Raw genomic sequence first — 21504 nt, 5'->3', positions numbered from 1 at the left:
CCCTACCGTTGGAGCTACTGCATAAACTCATACAGCTCTTTTGGCAGTAACTTGTCTAATCCGCTTTGGGTTGGGTTTTTTCTGATTTTTTTTTTTACCATAGTCCAATTTTCAAGCGTCATCCCTTTCTCAGTAACATGAATTCAGCTTTTAGCATGGTAACCGCTACTCTGATATTATGCACTAGGAGGTATAAGCTGTTGCAACAATGATGATCTTAATAAGATCTGATTTCCTACCAGATCCCTGGATTCAGGAGAGTTACGGGTGCTTTAGATATGCCTACAGTACATCAGTGCTTTTTCTAGGAGCACAGATTGTGCTCTTAGTTGTACAAGGAAATGTTAAAGCAACTATACCAACTCTAACATAACTATCCCTGCCACACTGATGGAAAGTTTCATTTGAAAATTTTTGTGCTAATAGACAAAGATAGACCCCAGTAAGGTGCTTTTCCTGAATTAGGTCATGAGGCAGAGAAACTAGTCTGAAGTCATGTAGGCTTTGCTTCATTCTCAGAGAGGAACTGAGCAGCATTATTTTAAGTGCAGCTGTTCATTGGTCTTGAAATTATTTTGGCTGCTTTGTAATAAGTCTTAGCACAGAAGTAAACAGACTTCTGTTGCAGCTATAACTGCCCCACTTACATGGTAAAGTACTTGCACCTGCCTGATGTTTCTTCAGGCCATGTATTAACAGTGGCAGCCAAGAAAGCAAACCAATAGCTGGTGAAATATAGCTCTTCCTTTTGCATATTCCCACTCCTGCAGTAGTTAAGAGGGAGACCTGCTGTTTGGCCAGCTCCAAGCTCATTCATGCTTTGTTTTGCTTGTGTAAGGGCCTTGTGGACTTTTTACGAACTCATTCTCACAGTGCTGTGTACGCCACATCCATGTGTCCACCCGTAGCAGAGCAAATCATCAGGGCAATGAAATGTCTCATGGGACTAGATGGGACAACACAAGGTAAGCCACCTACTTTCACTTCATTTACTCCAGTTACTTCCAAAGCACCTCCTGGGTGCGAGCACGTGCAATGTGTCATCCAGCAGCAAAGTAGTATGGTAATGCAATGCAAAGGAAATCATTCTTACTGCAAAATTAATATCTAAATCACCATACTTTTAAGTGCTATCAACTCTATTTCTTTTTCCATGCTCATCCACGTGCAGCAGGGATGGAAATATTTTGGAATTCTGGATCAATAGTTGCCAGCCCGTCCCGTTTTGCAGCAAGGAATAGAAATACATGAATTTCCCTTTGCGTATATTATCTGACTTTGTGGGAGGGTTCATAAGGACATGCCTTCACTTCTGGGCTAGGTGCTGTCAGTTTAGCTTCTTTGTACGTCTGGACCTTCAAAATGGCAAGCAACACAAGCATGGTGCAGCATTTCAGAACAGGTATTGTATGTTAAATGACAGTATGAGGAGATGATTATAATAATTCCTACCTCACTCAGATATCAATTGTGGTGTCCAGAAGCTAGTTCTGAAGTACATTTTGTCCCTGAAGAATTGGTTGCTTGGTGTCTTTATGAAAAACCAGGTTTATTTCTATTCCTCTCCTGAAGTTGTAGATGCAGCTACTGTCCAATCCTCTGTGTAACCTGCTTTCTATACAGCAAGCAACAGAACAACTATGTGACATAGCTATCTGCCACTGTTTCAAAGTGATGCTGATATGGATTTGGTATTCTAGGACTTAAACCCCAACACGGAGAAAAACTGATGGTTTTTGAATTTGTATGGTTTTTTCAGGAATTCCTTAGAGTCAAATTATTGTGTAACATGCAGCTAAAGACACAGATTCTGCTCTGAATTGCAATCTCTCTTATACTGGTCCAGCAGCACCGTGCTGTGCTATTTTCTCTTTGTCTGATGCTAACAGAATTAATTCTGTATTGGTCCTCCCTGATAGATTTGACTGGGGTAAGGAGGGAATGGGGAAGAAAAGGGTAGATAAGAGCAGGTGAGATACTGCTTTACACTATTCTGTTGCACAGCACTTCAATGAGGCCAGAATTTACAATACCCCAGAGTACAGAAGGAGGGATAGGGAATCCAGTGCCAGTGCCAAATTCTGCTGAGTGCAACGGCAAAACTACAGCGCGATGTGCAGATGATGAGCAAGCCATGCTTTTGTTGTTTTGGCAGAGAAGTCAAGAGTGGAACAGCTGCTTCCAACTTGAAATTTGAAAGGTCAGGCTTGCATATGCTGATGCCTACATCCTGTTCAATATAAGAGACCAGCTCTGACATCTTTCTTCCACCTCGGGGCTGCTCTCTGCCCTGGCGCTTGCCGTGAGAGGGCGGTCTGACACCGAGCCTTCCCAAGACTTCCAGACTTCAGGCACTCGGAGATGCTGCTGTGTGTAAAACATGAAACATGCAGAGCATTTCCAGGCCTTCAAAGTCTGTTACAAATGCTCTTCAACTAGCGTGATTCTGCATGCAGTTCAGTGCAGGATAATAGGACAACTTGGTTCAAGACAGAGTCTTTTAAGATGTGCATGTCTGTCTTAGGGCTGAGAGTTTGAAACATTCTCTCTTCCAGAAGCAGAGTTGTTTAGTGACACAATGTTTGTCTTTCTGCACAAAATAAGAGCTTAATAAGTCTTCTGCATGTCCTTTATGAAATAAATTAGTGCTTTGTCAGTTTTTTAAAAAGTGTCTTGTAATATGAAATGCAAATGAGTAGAAAAACAAATGAATAAATCATATATCACAACTTTAGAGCATTGCACAAAGGCTAGCAAACTGGCTATGATGTGTAAAAATGTGTCTTGTCCTTCTGAGCCAGACCCATTATTTTAGTCCATTGGGTTTTCTTTCATGTGGGCCTCCCTTCATTAGGCTGTCTTGTGGACTACAAAAAAACCCCACAACCCAAAACACAGGAAAAAATGCTGTGCTGGACCACATTACAATGCTACTTTGGCACCAGAGAGAGGAAGGTGGTGGCTTAGAAAGGAGGGGAGAACAGAAGGGAGAAAGCACTGTCTCTTCTTAAATATTTTTTATGCCAAGGACAACAGTGACCTTGGCAGAGTTCTTTTAGTCTGCTGACATAGAAAATGGTGAATCCTGCACATAAGTCATTGTTGTGAGGGAGTGAGCTTTGTAGCAGAGACACCTGACAGAAAAGTTTCAAGTGGTACGCAGGGTGCGACAGACCATTTGTTCTCTGGAAGCCTGTTGAATTCATAGAAAGAGTTTATTTTACAATTTATCTCTATTTACATTCTCTTCCCACAGAATGATTTAGGGAATACTTTATAAGGAGATGCCATCCACTGATGGCTTGTCCTCCAGAGGTCATTTCTGTAGGGGAGGGGACCTTGAAAAAACTACTGGAAAAGCTTTGCAAAAGAGTGAAATTAGAATTTGCTAAAAAGTTCCATGTGAGCTAGAGGGTGCTTTTTGAAAAGAGGATGAAATAAGGGGATGACAAACATTGTAACACATAAGCATGTTCTTATATCTGAACTTCATGACTGACTCCTCAGCAGATAATTAGAAAACTAAGAGAAGGAAGACTGTTTGGTGATTTAAATTGCTGCTCCGAAAAATCTTTATTTTTTAGTCCTTCACACAGTATTTTATATTTTTCCAGATATGAGGCTCTTACATTCCCTTCATTTTCTTACTAGTTATTCTCCACTAATTTGTTGAGCAAGCAGGTGATCTAGAAGAGAGTAGAATAGGCGGAATTATATAGTAGGTAATGCCAGAGGCCAGAAGTGCAGTAATACTGCTTGTGTTTATCCTGGTGTATATTCAGTTGATTGATCTTCCATATTTTCTTCCTTTATTTTCAGTTACTAAAATATGGTTATTCATTTGGAAGAGGAATGGTGATGTGCATTTCTAGGATAAGATCAATATACTGGATGCCTGACTGCAAGATACAAACAGATGTTTATAGACACAAGGGGTACATCTTCATTGCAGGGAAAGAACAGGTTAACACTTTAAAAGTAATTCTGTGAAACTTATACTGTTCAACTGGAAATTATCCACAGCAGATGCCTGTGTCAGGCTACAGTGCACAAATATGTGGGGATGTCCCATATCAGTATTTGTGTTAGTTGTGAGATATTAATGTCACAGCAGTGTAACTGGGAGGATACTGCAGAGCCCACAGCTAGCTTTTATAGTTTCCTTCTTTTGTCATGTTTTCTGTGATGAATTGAGAAACTGAGGAACAAGAAATGCTGAATAAGAAGAAGGTACTAGCTCCCTCAAAACTGATATACCCTGTTGATCCTGCCTGGGAAAGAGGAATAGGTTGAGGTTACTATGACCAAATGCTTTGTTTCTTGAGTGACTTATATCAAAAGAGTCAGAAGTTGACTACAAAAAAAAGCAAATGTATTTCCATTTTCATGTGAAATCAGATTTTTAGTAGAGTACAAGTTCTGGTGTTATCCAGTGCCATGCTTTACAGGACTGAAAATCGATGGCTTGTAGAACAAGACGCATTTGTTCTTAGTAACATAATGTCATAGATACCATTATAGTTCCTATAATAGAGTTGTTCTAAAGTGTATGAACTCCTGGCAGCTGTATTTCCATTAGGAATGTCATAAGGCAAGAAGCTCCACAGTTCAGTTCATATAGTCTATTTAAAAAAAAAAAAATTCATTTTATTCCTCTTAAGCCTTAGTGGCCTTTTCATCTCAAATGTGTCTCTGCTCATTTATTAGGAAATAGGGGGAGCAGAAGTTCCCATGGCATTTACTCTTTAAAATTCATAATATAGATATTCTTTATGTGTTCTCCTCATGGCTTCTCATTACACCACTGGAGATACCTCAGGAAATTCAGCAGCTGCCTTAGTGGTTTTATCCCCGTGATGAGACTGCAGTTGACTCAAGAGTGTTTGGACTCTGCACAAATTTTGAAGTACACTTGCTTGCATGCAACACAGCCCCTCCAGCTGTGACCTCAGACCTCTTTTTTTCCCCCTTTCTGCATGAGAATACCAAAAACATATTTTTACATTTAAATTTGATAGTTAAAAAGTAGAACCACTAGGCAGACAGAGTTAAAACTGTTAGAAAATCCAAAGCAATTTTCTTGATGACTAATAATAGATGATAGTGGTGTAAAAAGCAAATTGCAGCATTTGCAAAGGCATCATTTTTCTGTTTAAAGCATGGCAAACAATAATTCACCAACAACAGTGGGCATTTTTCATATGTTTTTATGGGATGCTGAAAAATGTGAAACCCTGTCCTCTGGAATCTACTGTTAAAAGATTTGTTGTGTTAAAAGATAATTCATGAGATAGTTTAGATTTAAAGTGTTTCTTTAAAGTGTTAATTTACTTTGCCATTTGTGCTGATTGGTTTATCTTTTTGCAACGACTAGTTTTCATTTTTGTTTTAACAAACTCTGCGTTCTTGCATTTGAGCTCGTTAAAATTGTGAGAAGTGGCAGAACACTGCTTTCTGTTTCAGCTTGGCATTAAAAAAAATTGTTTTTAAAAGTTCCTTTTTAAAACATTTCTGTCTGCCTTAGATTTTTTTGCAATTTCCAGCATTTTCCTCTGCTATATGTGCTCAACAGTCTTTTGAAAAAAATTAGCTTTGCTTTGTCAGGGTGCTTTGTAAATGCAGAAACCTTGGTTCCACATCTCTACAATCTGGCATAAAGCAGCCCTGATGCAAGGAAGAGCAGTCTTGTCCTCTGTTTTTTTCTCCCTCTGCCTATCCCCCTTACTCCTGCCCCTTCTCCCTCCGCCAGCATTAGTGTTCATACAGCCATGAATCAGAGAACTGATCTAGCTGAAAAATAACCAACCCTCCCACAAATGGTTTGCCTACAGCCCAGCTGGTTCCCTGAGCCAATCTGCCATATGGCTACATGAATCCCAGTGCCAGGACTTCAGCAGCTGGAGCCGAGAGGAGCGATCCCTTTTGCAGCAAAATAAATCTGTGCCAGACTGGACTGATCATGAAACTATTGCTGTGAGCTTTAAATCTGCAGGTGATTTAGCAATGGACCCCTTGAACCTGCTCCTAAACAGCCTGCAGAATCAGTCATGCTAAAGTCTAGGTTTTTCAAATTCTCATTTTTTGCTTCTCTTGGGCCCTTATCAAACAGAATGTTCCCAGTATGTGGTTACATTTAAAGCCCTAAAGCAAATTTATTCCCTACTTGCACAGCATTGGCTCCATGACCAGGGCTCCCAGTCACGACAACAGTGAAGATGCTAATGATGATAATATGCTGTCACAAATATTATTTGTCTAAGCTGAACATCACAGATGTTTTCCCAGCAGTGGATGATGAAACAGAGCTAAATTCTGACATCTTGACTCAAAATGAGTAAGACATGCTGTTCCAGTGAGCCACCTGCCATGTGATCCACCTCCCACAGGAAGCCAAATGTATACATGGATGGTCAGTTGATCTGAACAAGCAAGGGCTTTGGACTAATAGTGTTTGCAGTGATTTGCAAGATCTTTGAGGGTTGATCGAATCCTACCTCATTCGAAGTCACTTTATCCATATTCAAATTTAAACCAGTCTTGTAGTCCTCTAGCAGACCCTACCCAGGGATAGCTGTCCCCTGTATCCCCAAATACAACAGTGGAGGGATGTGATCAGACTTGGATGTGACCTGTAGCCTGTTCCCCAGCGAGGAAAGCTTTCCCCAGGGACAGCAATATGCAGCTCCACAACGGAGTCCCTTTGTCAGGATATCTTTGCTGCCAGGATAGAGCGTGAGGATCCCTCCTCTGTTCCAGATGCTGCAGCACCCAAGGAATCCAGCGCTGTTCTCAGCCTGGGGAGCACAAAGGAGAGAGGGCAGTGCCTTTTCTAACAGCACTTAGATCCCTGGTACTTCAGGAACACCTAATGGGATGCAGATGGAGTGCGTTGTGCGCTGGCTGGTTTTCAGCAGCGGGACAGACCCACTTTGTGATTAATCACCTGTGCTGGGAGTAAATAAGGCTCAGCCAAGGCTGGCTGCCCTGTCCCTGCTTTTGTGCAGGATGCTGAATGCTTACACTATAGATATGAATATAGATAAGGTGCTGTGTAGGCAGAGCTGAGTCATTTGAGAAAAGAGGGTAAAATTACAAAATCTGTACAATTTTTCTCCTTTCCGCTTCAACTGAAATTGGCACTTTTTCTCCCCTTAATCTGCTCTGAAAAGTGTTTTCCAGAAGTTCACAGTTAAAATTGGACTGAGTAAGTCCTTAAGGGCTTATTTAGCAGCTGAATTAAGTTGAAATTACTAGATTTCTAGTTAGCATTGGACTGCAGAAGAAAATGTCTTCACTTCTCCCCGGTTCATAGCAAAGTTGTTTTTTATGAAGATTGTTTTATCTGAGAACATATTTCCTTTAGGCACCCCAGTTTTACAGCATTCTATTTGCGATTTAATGCACATGGAGGTACATGTGTGTTACTCTTATAATGGAACCAGAGGGAAAAAAATTAAAATCTGTCCATCTGCAATAGTTTAGTGGGGAAGAGCTATTGTTTTCCAATTTTTTTTTCAGCCTTTGAAAGTTTGCTTTTTACTATCTAGTTGCTAGTAGAGGAGGGCAGGGAGTAGAGTTTTCCATCCAAGGAACACTGACACCAGTATGTAAAAGTTTGATTGTGTAACTAATTATCTAGAAAGACCCTATGAAACAACAGCTGGAGAAGATTAAAGCAGGTGCATTTGGGTCTTGAAGAGGCCACTGCGTGCCAAAAACCACTACAGCATGGGATTATCTTTCCTGGAATGGGTTCAGGAAAAATAACTCTCCTTCAATTAAAGTACACCTGAGATCTTGATATGAAAGGCTACAGGTTGCTTATTGCTGTTTTCAATATACTGAGTCAGGATTTCCAAGGGTAGAAGCCTACAGGAAGAGTTCAAAGGTAGAATGTTTGTGCAGGAATTGAACACAGCCAGTTTCTCTGCTTTATTAACATCTTGCAGGAGGGAAAAGCAGACATCTCTGGAGGAGGAAAACAAACTTTTTTGTTTCAGAGAGCTGATAGTTTTACTGCCTCTTTTGCTGCCAGTATAAGGTCCTCAGCTGGCATAAACAGCAGAGCTCTGTTGAAGTGCTGGAGCTGTGCATGGTAAAGCCATCCCAAGATGAGTAGTCAGGATACCTTCCTGCTGTCAAATGCCAGAGCAGCTCCTCCCTGAAAGCGTGTGACAAAACTTCTACTGAGTCTGTTACTCAAAGTGACTCTCTTAAAAAGGTTGTTGCTTCAAAGACATTATGAGCAAGCCACTATCTTTTATTATTTCTGTCTCTCTTGCCCTCTCTTTGTATTTTTCCTTCAGCCAAACCATATTAATTTTGAGCTAGAAAACTTTCTAAAAGCCTGCAGAAATTAATGAGGGAAAGCCAGCGGTATGCAATGATGCGTGTCAAATAAAAATATAATCAGCATTTTTCCCAGAATTGCCAACACCTTAGGACTTCACAGCAAACTAAATATTTTTAAAGTGGTACAACAAACGTAAACTTCAAATTTGCCAGCAGTAGGTGGATTGCTGATGCAGTAAATTCTGGTTTTCTTGTACCATCCAGGTAATTAATCCTGTACTTCAAAACAATCCCAATAAGCTGGCTATGTATGTTCCAAGCAGTGTAAAGATACCTTGGGAAATTTGAGAATCGTTTATCATTCATTCTTCTCTCTTTCTGTCCCTTCTTAATTCAGCTAAGAATATGTAGAGGCTTTAATAAGGTTGTTCTCTGCCTTAGCTTAAAACTCTGGAGCACTAGTGAGCTTAGTGTGAACTAGTGAAGGGTTGGTTTTCCCTGTCCAGGCTGTTTTCTCCAAACATATGCTGTGTTGTGGTTCACATATTTTATGAAATACAACTTTCTGGATATTCTGCATGCTGTGCTATAAGCTCTTCATAGACTGTAAATCCTCGAGGATTTTGCAAACTAAGAATTTTTTAACACATACATTTACTGTCTAGGCACCTGATCCTCTGATTAGTGCCACACAGGTAAATTCTTACACTCACATAGTTGCAGCATATCCTTTTAGCTCAAGAGTCTGCTCTGCAGATTCTCCCTCAGTAAATAATAAAGTATGCAAGATCACAGCCTTGGGAATCAAAGAAAATACTTTTTAAAAGCAGTGTCTTTGGTTAAACATACCATAGTGAATTTGGATTAAGATCTGATTCTACACTGAATTCACCACTCTTAATCTGCAGTGTAGGGGGGAAATTGGGCCAATGTGAAAAAAAAATAAAAACATTTTGCTCACATCTGCCTCCTTATCTGACATTGGAAGGTCCCATAAAGGGATGAAAAAGAGCTGAAATACAGCTATGAACTTTAGGGGTTTTATTGCTCTTATTGGGACAGCATATAAGATGGCTGTGTATATGATGTGTATCTGTGGTCTTTGACCACAAAACTGAACATGAGAAAGGAAAGTGTTGACACTTGGTAAAGAAACAGGTTCCTCCCAGCCACCCACCCACAAATACAATGTGTGTAGCAATCGTCTCCTAATGTGCTTTTTTCCCCTCCAGATATATGTGAGCGCTCTGATCTTTTATTTGGCTCTTTAATGCATCCCTGCAAATAAAATTAGCATTCTGGGATGTTGCTAAAAAATTCAAGTGGCTCTTTTGCATCAACACTGGCTGGCTTGAAACAAGCTCCACAGGGAGCCTCGAAGGGGATCCCTCCCACCACAAACTGGTTGAGGATATAGAATCAGGCAGGGAAGATTGGAAAAGGAAGAGGTGTTTGACTTTGGGGAGGTTGCCTAAGCCTCCTCTTTCAGCTCTAATGTTTCCTTTGCTGTATTCCCCTTCTTTGGAATCTAAATTTCTGATACTGAAAATAAGTAGAGACAAACTGATCAGCTCAGTGCCCTGCGCATATGGTCTGATAAATAGGGAACAGCCCGTAATCTTGCGTGGCTGACACTGTGTTTCCAGCTTTGTGGTAAACAGCTGAATAGAAAGGAGAAGGCAGCAAGTCCTGAACTGCACTCGCCAAGAACATCTGCATTTGTGAAAACTTTCCCTAATTGAAAATCTAGTAGTTTCAAATGCTCTCCAACTGGGAGGTTGGAAACTAGCTCAGGGGCTGCGAAGATAGCAAGGAACAGCAGTGATTTTGAGCCCCCAGTTCAGGTCACTCCCTCTCCCTCCTCCTTGTAATTTGGGCATTGAGGAGGTGCTAATAATATCTTTACAAATTCTAACAAGGGGAAAAGTCTCTCTTTAGACTTCAGCCACATTATCCTGCAGTTCTCTAACTCCCTTTCCTTGCCATCATCTCCCTTCCCCTCCTCCTCCTCAATATTTCCTCCTGTTTCTTGAGATCTACTACACCAAAAATATTTTTGGAAATACCACAGACTATTGTTTTTATTTGTGACTGGAAAGCTTTGTAGTAGGATGCTTTTGTGTTTCATTTGTTTTCCTTGCTCTGACACAGCTGTTTTTGTTTTAGCAGCATTAGAGAGATGGTTAAACTATTTGTGGCCTTTTCTAACCCAGCAGATCTCTTCCACTACATGCTTTAAACTGAATGACTGAGACTGTAACTAACAGGTTGTCTTCATGGGCAGTTTTGTGCATAAAGTTACAAATGCACTGGTTTTATGAGATCTTTTAATTTGCTCAAGCAAAACACCGATCACTGTGAAGCAGGTCCCAGTTTCCCTATAAATTTCCCAGCCAGAACATTGACAGAACCTTGACTTGGGAGGATACAGAACAGATGAAGCAGTAGATCTTCTTCAAACCTACACAATAAATGATTAATGGAGAAGAGGTTTATGTAGCTGTGGTGATCTCCCACCTCAGCCAAGAAGGAAAAGGAAGAAAAGCCAGGCAGGGGCAGAATGTGGTCTGAGGACAAATCTGCCAAAGGTGGCATGTAGCAGCTACAAATGCCTAACTGGCCACTGTGGTTACACAAAGCAAGATGGGAAATTAGGAGACAGGCATTCAGTCAGAGAAGGGTGACAGCAGTAGGTAGTAAATGAAGAATGAAGCAAACGAAAAGTAAAGTAAAATGAAAAAGTAAATGGAGAGTGAAAATGTAATTAATCTGTGCAAAGGCGTCTTAAGAGCAAAGGGAAGAGAGGAAATGAGTTGTACTGAAGGTTTCAGTGCTCGTGTCTAGTGACACAACATAGGTGATATTGAAAGTATGGGCTGATGAATGGCAGGAATATGAAAGCTAAATCTGTAACTGTGTCCTGCTAAATCCCGATCTGACCACACATTCCTGCCACCTCTGCTGGGCAGACACAAGCTGCTGCACAGCAATCGGGTTGAGAGACCTGGTCTTTTTAACAGTGGTTGGGCAGTTTTGTTTCTGACCAAGTGACAGACCTGGCTCTATTGGCCCTGTGTCTTTGTGAACCCAGGGCTGGCACTGGGGAGCCACGTGAGTATGGGGGAGGTGGCACCAACCCTGTCAGCACCTCACAGCACTGGAAAAACAGCACGTATATCAGCTCACTGATGAAATATAATGCAGGTGGACTGGTGAAAGGACATACTATATCTCCTACTTACAATAATGTAGAGAGTGGCTCTTCCCTTTTTATGCAATGGGTTGGGAAGCAATTGCATTTGTCAGAAACTACCTCCTTAGTGGCACTGCAAAAGAAAAGGCTGAGATGTCTTTTCAAGCACGTTTTTTTCTCTGCTGTTTCTTATCTTTTTCCTTCATTAAAAATAATTGTTTTCAACTCTCCTGTTAGTTTTGCTGGGGGTCACATCCATGGATCCATGACTGAATGAGGCCGGGGACAATGCAGAGAACAAATCCTGTGTCTTAAAGTCTTGAATGACTAAAGTCTGTTGTCATATGATGGTATCAAGATAATAGTACCAAGAGAAGAGGACAGAGAAACTGAGCAGAACTCAGTAAGGGATTGCATATGTAAATGCATATTAGAGTAACTGGACTTATGCTGCATGTTGGTAACGTGCAGAAGATCAGGTCTTGTATAATAACAAAGTTAATCATGTGCTTTTCCTCTATCCAGAAAAAATTGCAACAAAAGCATCAGCACGAGCTGAGCCAAAATGCAGTATTTTATGCTTTAAGCTTTATTACAGTCACAGAATAAAAAACCAACCAAACAAACAAACATGCAGAATTAGCTAAGATATAAGAGGACCCCTGTGGAATATTGTTAATGAGAAAAGATACTGGCTTCTATAGACATTGGTTATTCACCTTATAGTCCATTGAGAAAGAATATATTCTACTTACATGTCTAGTGTCCACAGAGACATATGACTACTTCTCTATAGGGACTGGTTTACCTCACAAGTACAGAAGTATCAGTCGTCCATCCCACAATGCCAAAATAATCAATGTAGTTACATCTAGCTCATTCCATGTTTTTCTTTTCTGTCAAATAGCAACATGTACCTTTCACCCACAGCCCTGTTTTTTGCCTATTCCAGTTATGATCTTTGCACTGACTGTTCTCCTGACTGGCTCATTTCAGGGCTCCAAAGAGTGCGCCAGCTGGAGAAAAACACAAGGTACTTCAGACGAAAACTGCATGAAATGGGCTTCATTATTTATGGCAATGATGATTCACCCGTTGTCCCCTTACTCCTTTATATGCCTGGTAAAATAGGGTAAGTACTGAAAAAAACCTGTTAGCAAAACCAACATTATTCAGGCTCATAGGTTATTTGGTGTACACTTTGGAAAATGTAGCTCTGTGTGGTAGATACTTCCTGAGAAAACATGCACTGTTCAATTCATCATTTAGTTCTGTTCTCTTTTAAGTTTGGCCCTAGACTTAATTTTGAGTTGTTCCAGTGTTCAGAATTTTAAGATTTTTCTCTTATCCTTTTTTAACGTGGTCTGGAATAATACATTTGGTAACATTTTTAATTTGGATTTCTTTTATATTTTTTTTAATTTGTAATCATTAAAGGAGACACATTGCCTTTGATGTATGAATTGGTTTGGATGGATGTTCTTTTCCCCCATCTGATCTTTGAATGGTCTTTGCATGTTTTACCACTCAGTTCCTCTCAAGCAGCACTTGTGCACTGACTTGGACACCCAGACCAGGAGTCAGTGGTAGCATAATGTAAGGGTTGAGCTGTGGGGAGTATTTGCAAGGGCTTAGCATGACTGTGTGCTCCAGTTCTCATACACACCACAAAAAAAGCTTCTTAACTGGTAGAGTAATTGTAAGAGCAGATAAACCATGACACAGATTGTTTTATGCCTGTTGATGTGCAGGAACCAACCTCTCATGCCTTCCAGAAGCCCAACCTCTTCCATGCTTAGGGGCTGTGAATGCCCACATTTTGATATGCACTCAAAGCCTTCCAGTGACATAAATGTGTCTATCCTGCAGTGCCCTCTCTGCCATCACACTTCTAGTATTTGACACCTACTGTGCTTCATGAGCTGCTAAGCAGCAAAGATTCTCAGTCCTACTGGTAAAATTCTGGCTCTTAAGGAAATCAATGGGAATATTACCATCTGCTTCACTTGAAGACAGGATTTTACCTATTATACCTATATTATATACAATATCATTATTATACATGGATGTTTTCTCTCTGTGTCAGTTATTGGAGATAACTTTTATGTTTTTTTAATTCTTCTCTCTCTTTTTTTAATTCTTCTCTCCTTAGGGCTTTTGCAAGACGCATGTTAGAAAGAAATATCGGGGTGGTCGTGGTTGGGTTTCCAGCTACTCCTATCACGGAATCCAGGGCTCGGTTTTGTGTGTCAGCTGCACATACACGGGAGATGTTAGACACGGTAAGCACAGCAGATGTCCTGCCAAAATTAACTTCAGATGCAAAGGAGGTTGGGAGAAGCTGTGCCTCTGTTACTTTGAAACTCAATAATTCATTTTTACATTTGTTTTTCTGGCCTTGTCACTTGATCTTTAAAGGCATTGGAGCCTTATATATTTTACTTTTTTAAAATAAATTATGGGACAGTTAACTTGTTATGTTTTTCTATTTCTACTAGTGACCAAATCTGTCATCACTAATAAAGACCTACATGAAGAGCACAGCAAGACAAAAGTTAAATGCTAGGTCAGAACTATCAGAGTAGGAAACCTGAAACGATATGGAAATAATTGAAAATCAAGTTTTCCATAGCCGTTATCTTCACGTGTTTCTTGAATTGCAGAAAGTATATGGGACAGCCCTGGGGGTACAGGTGGAAATTGCAAACAGTATTTGGAACTGTTTGAACCTAATTAAGTTTAATTGATGCTGTCTGGCCTGTCTCAGTTCTGTATCTTCCTCTGATATCAGCAATACCGTTAGGAGTATGTTGAGACTTCCATCGTAAAAACCTCCTTTCCAACACAGTCAGAAATGTGTTTAAAATAAACGCTTTGAGATTTTCCATCTCCCTTTCTTGCCGAAGGTGTTTCTGGCCTGGCTTGAGATACGTTCTTTCATTCTCAGAATAAGCCACCACAAGAGGCTTAACGGCAAATTTCAGACTTTCTTTTTCCTCTCTTTGCACAAGTGTGATGGTCAAAGCAAAAAATCTGTGAAGGTGGAAGGCATTTGAGTTAAAAATGCCACTTCTTCATGCAGACAAGCACCTGTGCCTGCAGAGAGTTCCTGGCTCTGCATTTGCATCCTGAGATTCACATGGATCTTGAGGCTGGAGCCCTGCCCTGCTGACCAGCTCCCACATCAGTGTAGATTGCTATCAAACAACATCAAAAAATCTGCCTTGCATGTGTGCAGCATAAAATTCCTTCTGCTTTTAAAGGTGCAGTAGTTATTAGCAAGGTACAATACCATAAAGACAATATTTCATAGGACAGGGCATAGCTTTTGTGTTGGTCACTGTCAGCTTTGGGTATTGTGCTGTGTGGATTTTGGCTTAAGTAACTCCTAATAGGCGATGACCTTGATCTGGAGATTAATCTCTTGAGGTCACTGCTTTGATTTTCTTCCTCTCCCCTCGCTCCCAAATGTCAAGCCCAGTACATTTTTGGGCCATCATTTCATGTTCATTACCGGGACATTGCTGCTTCCTGGTACCACTGGAGGTCTGAAATGCTCCACAGTTGTCACTGAACATGCTGTGTTTCTGCTGCAGTACTCGTGGCATTCTCTAAATGTCCTTACAGTCCATGGAAATGCCCTGAGCTGAATTACTTGCAGATGGAAAGCTTTTAAGACAAATGCTTTGTGAACATGCCTAAACCCAGGGTAACAACAGGTAACAAGCACAATGAAAACATTTCCCTTTGGCAAAATTTGTTTTGAATCTCAGCCTGGAACTAAAGAGGAAAGATCCATGAAAGGGCAAGCTCCCAAAAATAACTTCCTTAATGACCTGGAAGCTATCTCTCTGCATAAACCATTACTAAATTACTTCTTTTTTGTTCATGAACTCGTTTTAGTGGCTTAACAGAAACAGGCTCAAAATCAAAATTGCTGTTTTCTTTCTTGATGCCAAAAAGTTGACTGATCTTGAATGTGGGTCAGATGCTGCAAAACACTGAGCTGCCTCTCTGTGGTACAAAGTTCCTTATCTATTTTTTGAATCTACTGAGAGCTGGGGGGACAGCTCAGCAAATTGCATTACAGTATTACTTAATAATAATATTAATTGTGCCTGTGATATTAGTCTAAGATAATGGAATGCACTAAAATCATCTTAAACTGTTCAGGCTATTTATGTTGACTCTGATCAGCACTGTGAGATGAGTCCTAGCTGAGAAATTGCAGTGGCAACTCCAGTCCTTGGGAGCTATAGGCAAATATTGAAGCATAGCCTTACACATTTATTTTGCACAAGCAAAGATAACTTTTTGTCTGGGTTGTTATATCTCTGTGTTTTTAGAAAAAGTAATTTTTTTCATCTGTGTTCAATTAATGTACTTACTAACAAACCATAACCTACTGAAGGAGTAAATTCTGTTCTCACAGATGCTGTTGTACATCTGTGACTGCATTGATGTTCACTACAGTGGGATGAATGCAAAAATCACCCATTTGTCCTTTAAACTTTCTTTAATTGATGTTTTTTATAATCTTGTTCTGCTGTAAAATAGAGGTTACTAGAACTTCATTTCTTTTCCAAGAGAATTGACAAAGTAAAATGGTCTTACAGGTTTTGAATGCTCTGGATGAATTGGGTGATTTTCTACAACTGAAATATTCCCGGTATTCCAAGTCATCTCATCCTGAACTGTATGAAGAAACTAGGCTTGAACTTGAAGATTAAGTTTTCCACCTCCGAAGAGAACATTATGATGCTATGAAAGGGCGGAAAACCCGAAAACTGAAAAACACAAACGCATTTCTTCCCTTCTAAGGACAATTTTTATTTCTCAGTTAATTGAAAGGAGGGGAAGTTCGGGTGTTGCATCTTGTTGTATCAATTTTCTGTATTCAAGAGACTGAAATATTGATACAGATTTGCCTCCCCAGGAGATCTGTCCTTGTTACGGTATTTTTGATGCAGGATGAATGCATCCATTTTTCGAGTTGCTAGCGTACAGCTTTTGGTATGGCCCCTTTTTATGAAGAGGCTCCAGATAGTCTTAATTGTGACTGAAATAATAAAGTTTAAAAAAAAATTAATAGATTCTAGTGTAATATAGCTGAGCTTCATCAGTGAGACTGACTTTTATCTGTTAAGGAGAATAAATCAAGACCTCGGTGTGGACTGCTACAGAGGAATGAGCAGAAAGTGATCTCTTTTACTAAGTTGCACTATCATGCATTTCTCCAAGGACAGAAAATGTTAGAAAAAGATTAATGCTGAGAACAAGAGAAGTAGCCTGATCAGATCATGTGTTTCTGATGGCAGATTATGGGAAAGGGAGAATGCCTCCACCCATCCACAGACCTTTTCTCAGCTGCTGAAATGCACTCTAAGCTTTGAATTGTACAGAAATTTGGGCTTAGACATGAACAGAAATGCTTTTGTGCCAACACATTTGACCTACAACCTATCCCATCTTCTCCCAATGTAAGTTCTTCGGCAGGGCTTGCTCCCTTTTCGTGGAGCAGTAGTAAATAATTTTAATAACCATTTAACTTTCCCGTAAAAACCTTGATCAAAACAGTCAGATACTTGCAGTTCACAAACTGCAGATGACATTTACGGGCCCATTCCTAAGTTTCTTGAACTACTTATGGGCCTAATAAATTCACTAACAAGTACATAATGCTGAAGCTGTTAGTTATATAGAATGTGAAGTTCAATACCATGAGCAGTTCTGCCACCTGTTAAACAGAAAACTCCATCATTTCTATGTGTGCTTAAGTCATCCATGTAATAACATTTCTTGAAATATTCTTGTCTGTTTTATTCATGTCAGGGGTTGTTTTATTTGTCCAGTTTTTCTGAGTCGTTCATTTTTCAAATAATTGTTGTATCATCTGAGGGGGAAGATGTGCTTGTCCCCTTGTCCCCTGCCTGAGTGACAATGCTCAAAGCCACCTGAAGGAGTTGTTAAAGCCAACAGTTTCCCTGCAATGCCACAGCAGCATTATCCTCAGGCTTGTGTGGGCTGAGTTGCTGGAAGGAAATTGGAAGCTTTTCCCTTTTTTTCTTTGCAGCATTGAAAAGCAGTTCTGCAGCTTTAAGAATGAACTCCAAACAATTCCACGCTATCAAATGTCATTGTAAACACATCAGATGAGAGATGTTTAGCTTTCTGTTGCACAGATGTACCACACTTTCATGTTCTCTTGAAAGCTGTGGTGTAAACTTAACCCACAGCTGCAATATTAGATTTAAGAACAGAACAATTAAATTGTGGAGTACCAATTACACTATATTACTCCCTGCTTGTTAAAGCAGCTTTCAGGATATAACCAGGCTGACTGATTATGAGGGCCCATTTTTTGTTGGATTTTTGTTGTTGTTGTTGTGCAAGTTAATAAAAATCCAGTGGTGCTGTAACTTTAAGAATTGATTACAACACATTCCATAATATCAAGTGTCGGCTTTAGGAAACATATATCAAGGGCGGGGGAGGACTAAATGGTGTGTCATATGATTCTTCACTTTGGTAGACGGACTTGAAAAACACTGCAGAGGTTCAGGGGAGCTGTGTTTGTGGATAAGAGCAAACTCACTGTATAAATAATTAAATACTCAAGCACAGGACGAGGAGAAATTAGGAAACATGAACTTTGAGTAATCTGGCAATTTGTGATGTACAGCTTTGTTACATGCAGAGTGAGTGCACTTAAACTGTGAAGGAGATGGGATGTGAAATTTCTGCAACCTGCTCCTGAAGGAGAAGTACTGAACTTGATCTATTGCTTTTTGATCTCTATTACTGAACATCTGTGGCCAGATCCTCAGTTGACTTCTGACCTGCCATCTTGTGGTATAGGGCCATAGTTTATATTTCAGCAAACATTATTACACGTGCTGTTGCAGGCAACACGCTTTTACCCTCAAAGAGAGGCCTGAGATTCATTAAACTACAGAGTGATCACTTTTTGTACCCCTATAGGGGAATGTTTTCGGCCTAAAGCTAAATTCTTCCTGCCCTCAGAACATTACTCTCACTCATATTAAGGAGACAGGACAGCTATTTTTCAGAGACTGTCAGTTGATTTATTATGTGCCCTCTTCTGATTTCTTCCATCCCTTACACATTAGAGAAAGTACAGACTGACTATCCCTGGGCTGGGGAACAGTTAGGGAGAAATCCCTGTTCCACTGGTGCAGTAATAAAACTCGTGGGAACTTCAGTCTTTTAGATTTTCCCCATGAGGCTTAGTTATGGTCTGTTGCTTGTTTTTTCACCAGCATGGACTTTTTCCTGGTTTACATCACTTTTAGTAGATGTAGAGTTGACCAGCATTTGGAAACTCTATTCTAGCTAGTTTAAGAGAAAAACTGATAGATTATCTATTAGGCAATTAACACCTCTAGCATAAGGAACACGTATTTCCTAGAATGTGCTCCATCTTCAGGCATGCACATTCTTGGGAAATACAGCTCCCTGTAATTGCTTTAGAAGGTTTTGAAGAAGAATTACCTTCAATAAATAAAAAAAGGCCAAGTTGTCATGTTTTAATCCAGTGGAAAAACAGGTATAACTACACTAACTTTTTATTGTCAAGCTGCATCTCATTATCTTACATAAAATCTTGATTGACCTTTATGATATGGGAGGACTCAAGAGTTTCTGTTTGACAGAGTATCTGAATTGTTTGCCCTTTCCTGTACCTTTATCCCACCTCATCTTTTAGAAAGTCTCCATTTCCTGAGCTTATCAAACTTGTCAAGGTGGTTCCCCCCTCCACTGCTCCTGTGTCTTTGTATTGTTCTCTCTGTTCTGATGTTTCAGGGAAAGCAGACTGGCAGCTGCAGAGGACCTGAAGTGCAACAGTTGGCTTTTTGGCATTGCCTCACTGCCTGCTTTTCCTGGTATCCTCATCAGCTCCTGCAGACTTTAATCTTTCCTTTTCAAATAAAAATTTCCTCCTGAAGGTGCGAAATTTCTGCGCTGAACCGAATCTGAACTGCCCAAGCTGTTGAGCCAAGAATGGGCTTGTTCTGTCATTTGTGCAAGTGTAGACCAGGTTAAGTCTTGCTTTGAAGTCAATACTGTTATTTTAAGGCCAGTACAACCGTGAGAGGAACCTGTCAGCGTGAGGTGAGCTGCCTGCATTTATTTCAGAGGGGTTTGAACACTCTTGTCTCTGGACTGTTTCACAGCCGCTGCTCTTCACAGGGGACCAAGATATGGAGTGGATTTATTTAAGGTAGGATTTCAGATTTTTTTTTTAATTTTATTTTATTTTTCAAAGTGTGTTTGGTTGAAGGTGTATCACGTTTTTCTATGTCCTGACAGGGAATAAAGTAGTGATGTAAGAAAAGCAGTCTGTGCTAAAGGTGTTTATGTACTTTCTAGCCTGCTTAGAAATCCAATAGAGATTCTCCAGTATATGATCTGCCTTTTATTTGTGCATAAAGTTTAATTGTTCTTCAAATTAAAACACAAATCAGGACTAAATTTTAAAGAAACCACACCACCAGCTGAGAAATGGCAGATGTCTTGCGGGTATTGGCAGCTGAACATTTGAGCCTCCAGATGCCTTGAAAAACAGTATCTAGGTGTTTCCCTCATTTACTCACACATCCAGTGTTGTTTGTGCTCACTGCGGATCAGTCACAAGATAATGAGGACTCACTTTATCCATTTGGGAGGCAAAGCTTCAGACCTGTCCAGATGGTCCCAAAACCACCACCCATATGACCACACAAAATAAACTATTAAGCACCATCAGAACAGGAGTCTGGGGTCTGAATCAGGGTGGTTGTTCAGCACTTACTGAAGAGGGGAGTGTGTTTCTTTCCACATACATAGCATGTCACTGACAAGTGACATAAGAGAGCACTGATAAATCCATTTTTATCATGTGCTAATCATGTTAAAAGGGTAATGTAGAGGCACAGGAGATGGAGAGACATAGTGGACTCAGAGACTTAGATTAGATCCAGTTGTGTGGAAAGAATTTTTTGGTGCAAGCCTTACAGGAATTGTCAAATGTTTTTAACCAGGTGGGTGGAAAACTGGAAAATGTGGTCTTTAACATCAAAATAGTGATTTCAAGGTAGGCAAAGAGAGCTATTGCACCTCATGTGTTACTCCTGTTTTTTTACAAGAGAAGCAAGGGTAGATGAGGTGCCATGGCAGATGACCCTGATACTTGGTACTCTATTCATAGAACCTTTTTGGAGAGTCACTTCCAGATGTTTTAATTGTTATCAGTATACTCAAGTTCCACAGCTTTTGCTGCAGGGGTAGCCAAGGTTACAGTGATGCTTGAGCCACCATCTGTAACGAGCTGTGCTCATGCTGAAAATTGTTCAGAGATCATTCTAGTGACAAGCGTGCACAGCATCACTGATGGTTGGGATGCTCTCATTGGGCATCACTGCTGGGATGCCACCTCTGGGAGTGGCTGTGGTATGGTGACAGCTGCCTGTGCTTCTCTGCCAGGTGTACCTGATGTGGCTCCAGGACAGGCATGACAGGCTGTCCTCTTCTTTGCAGATACAGAAGGACATGGGCCGTAGGTCGCTCCAGCAGATGAGTTTCTGGCACTTCAGCTCAACCAGAAGATGTGGCCATGAAAGCAGGACACTGTAGGAAGTCTAGAAAATCAGTTCTCACAAGTAAGTCAAGTACCTGTAGTAACAGACAGAGAAATGTTGATGTGTGTGTCATGGAGCAATGGTCCTTCCCTCTCACTTCCACTGAAATTGTCTCAAAGAATTTACTGTGAGCATGAACTGACTCTGGTATCCTGTGAGTGGGACAACATATTATGTATCCTCCAGTTCCTGGAGCTCAGAACTGATCTCTCATTCCATGAAGTATGAAGTGCCATCAAGTTTGTTACTCTTGTCTTTGGTATCTGTATTTCCCCTCCCAGCACTGCAAGCAGCAGGTCTGTCTTGCCAGAGACAGATCTCTCTCTTCAGAGCACAGCATGAAGAGGACAGCTGAGCCTGTTGGGGTCTGATGACCTCACA

General features: G+C 40.5%; 1 protein-coding gene across 3 annotated transcripts in view; it reads left to right on the top strand.

Annotated features, from left to right (window-relative positions):
• Positions 1 to 21504, top strand: part of SPTLC3 (serine palmitoyltransferase long chain base subunit 3) — a 95881-nt gene that overhangs the window by 63735 nt on the left and 10642 nt on the right. Inside the window, exons 9-13 of one of the 3 annotated variants that reach the window (XR_001921264.1) lie at positions 839 to 965; positions 12482 to 12617; positions 13638 to 13767; positions 19681 to 19727; positions 21023 to 21144. Coding sequence is in view for 1 of the 3 variants with exons in the window: in XM_008932985.2 (XP_008931233.2) it covers positions 839 to 965; positions 12482 to 12617; positions 13638 to 13767; positions 16102 to 16215 (507 nt within the window). In the remaining 2 variants the exon portion in view is untranslated. Of the gene's footprint in view, positions 1 to 838; positions 966 to 12481; positions 12618 to 13637; positions 13768 to 16101; positions 17101 to 19680; positions 19728 to 21022; positions 21145 to 21504 lie in introns of those variants that run through there. The other 2 variants (XR_001921263.1, XM_008932985.2) reach the window with 2 other exon arrangements.

This window comes from Manacus vitellinus, unplaced genomic scaffold, assembly GCF_001715985.3.
Source record: "Manacus vitellinus isolate BGI_N305 unplaced genomic scaffold, ASM171598v3 scaffold_38_pilon, whole genome shotgun sequence".
NCBI lineage: Eukaryota > Metazoa > Chordata > Aves > Passeriformes > Pipridae > Manacus > Manacus vitellinus.
This window is presented reverse-complemented; position numbering and strand designations above follow the sequence as displayed.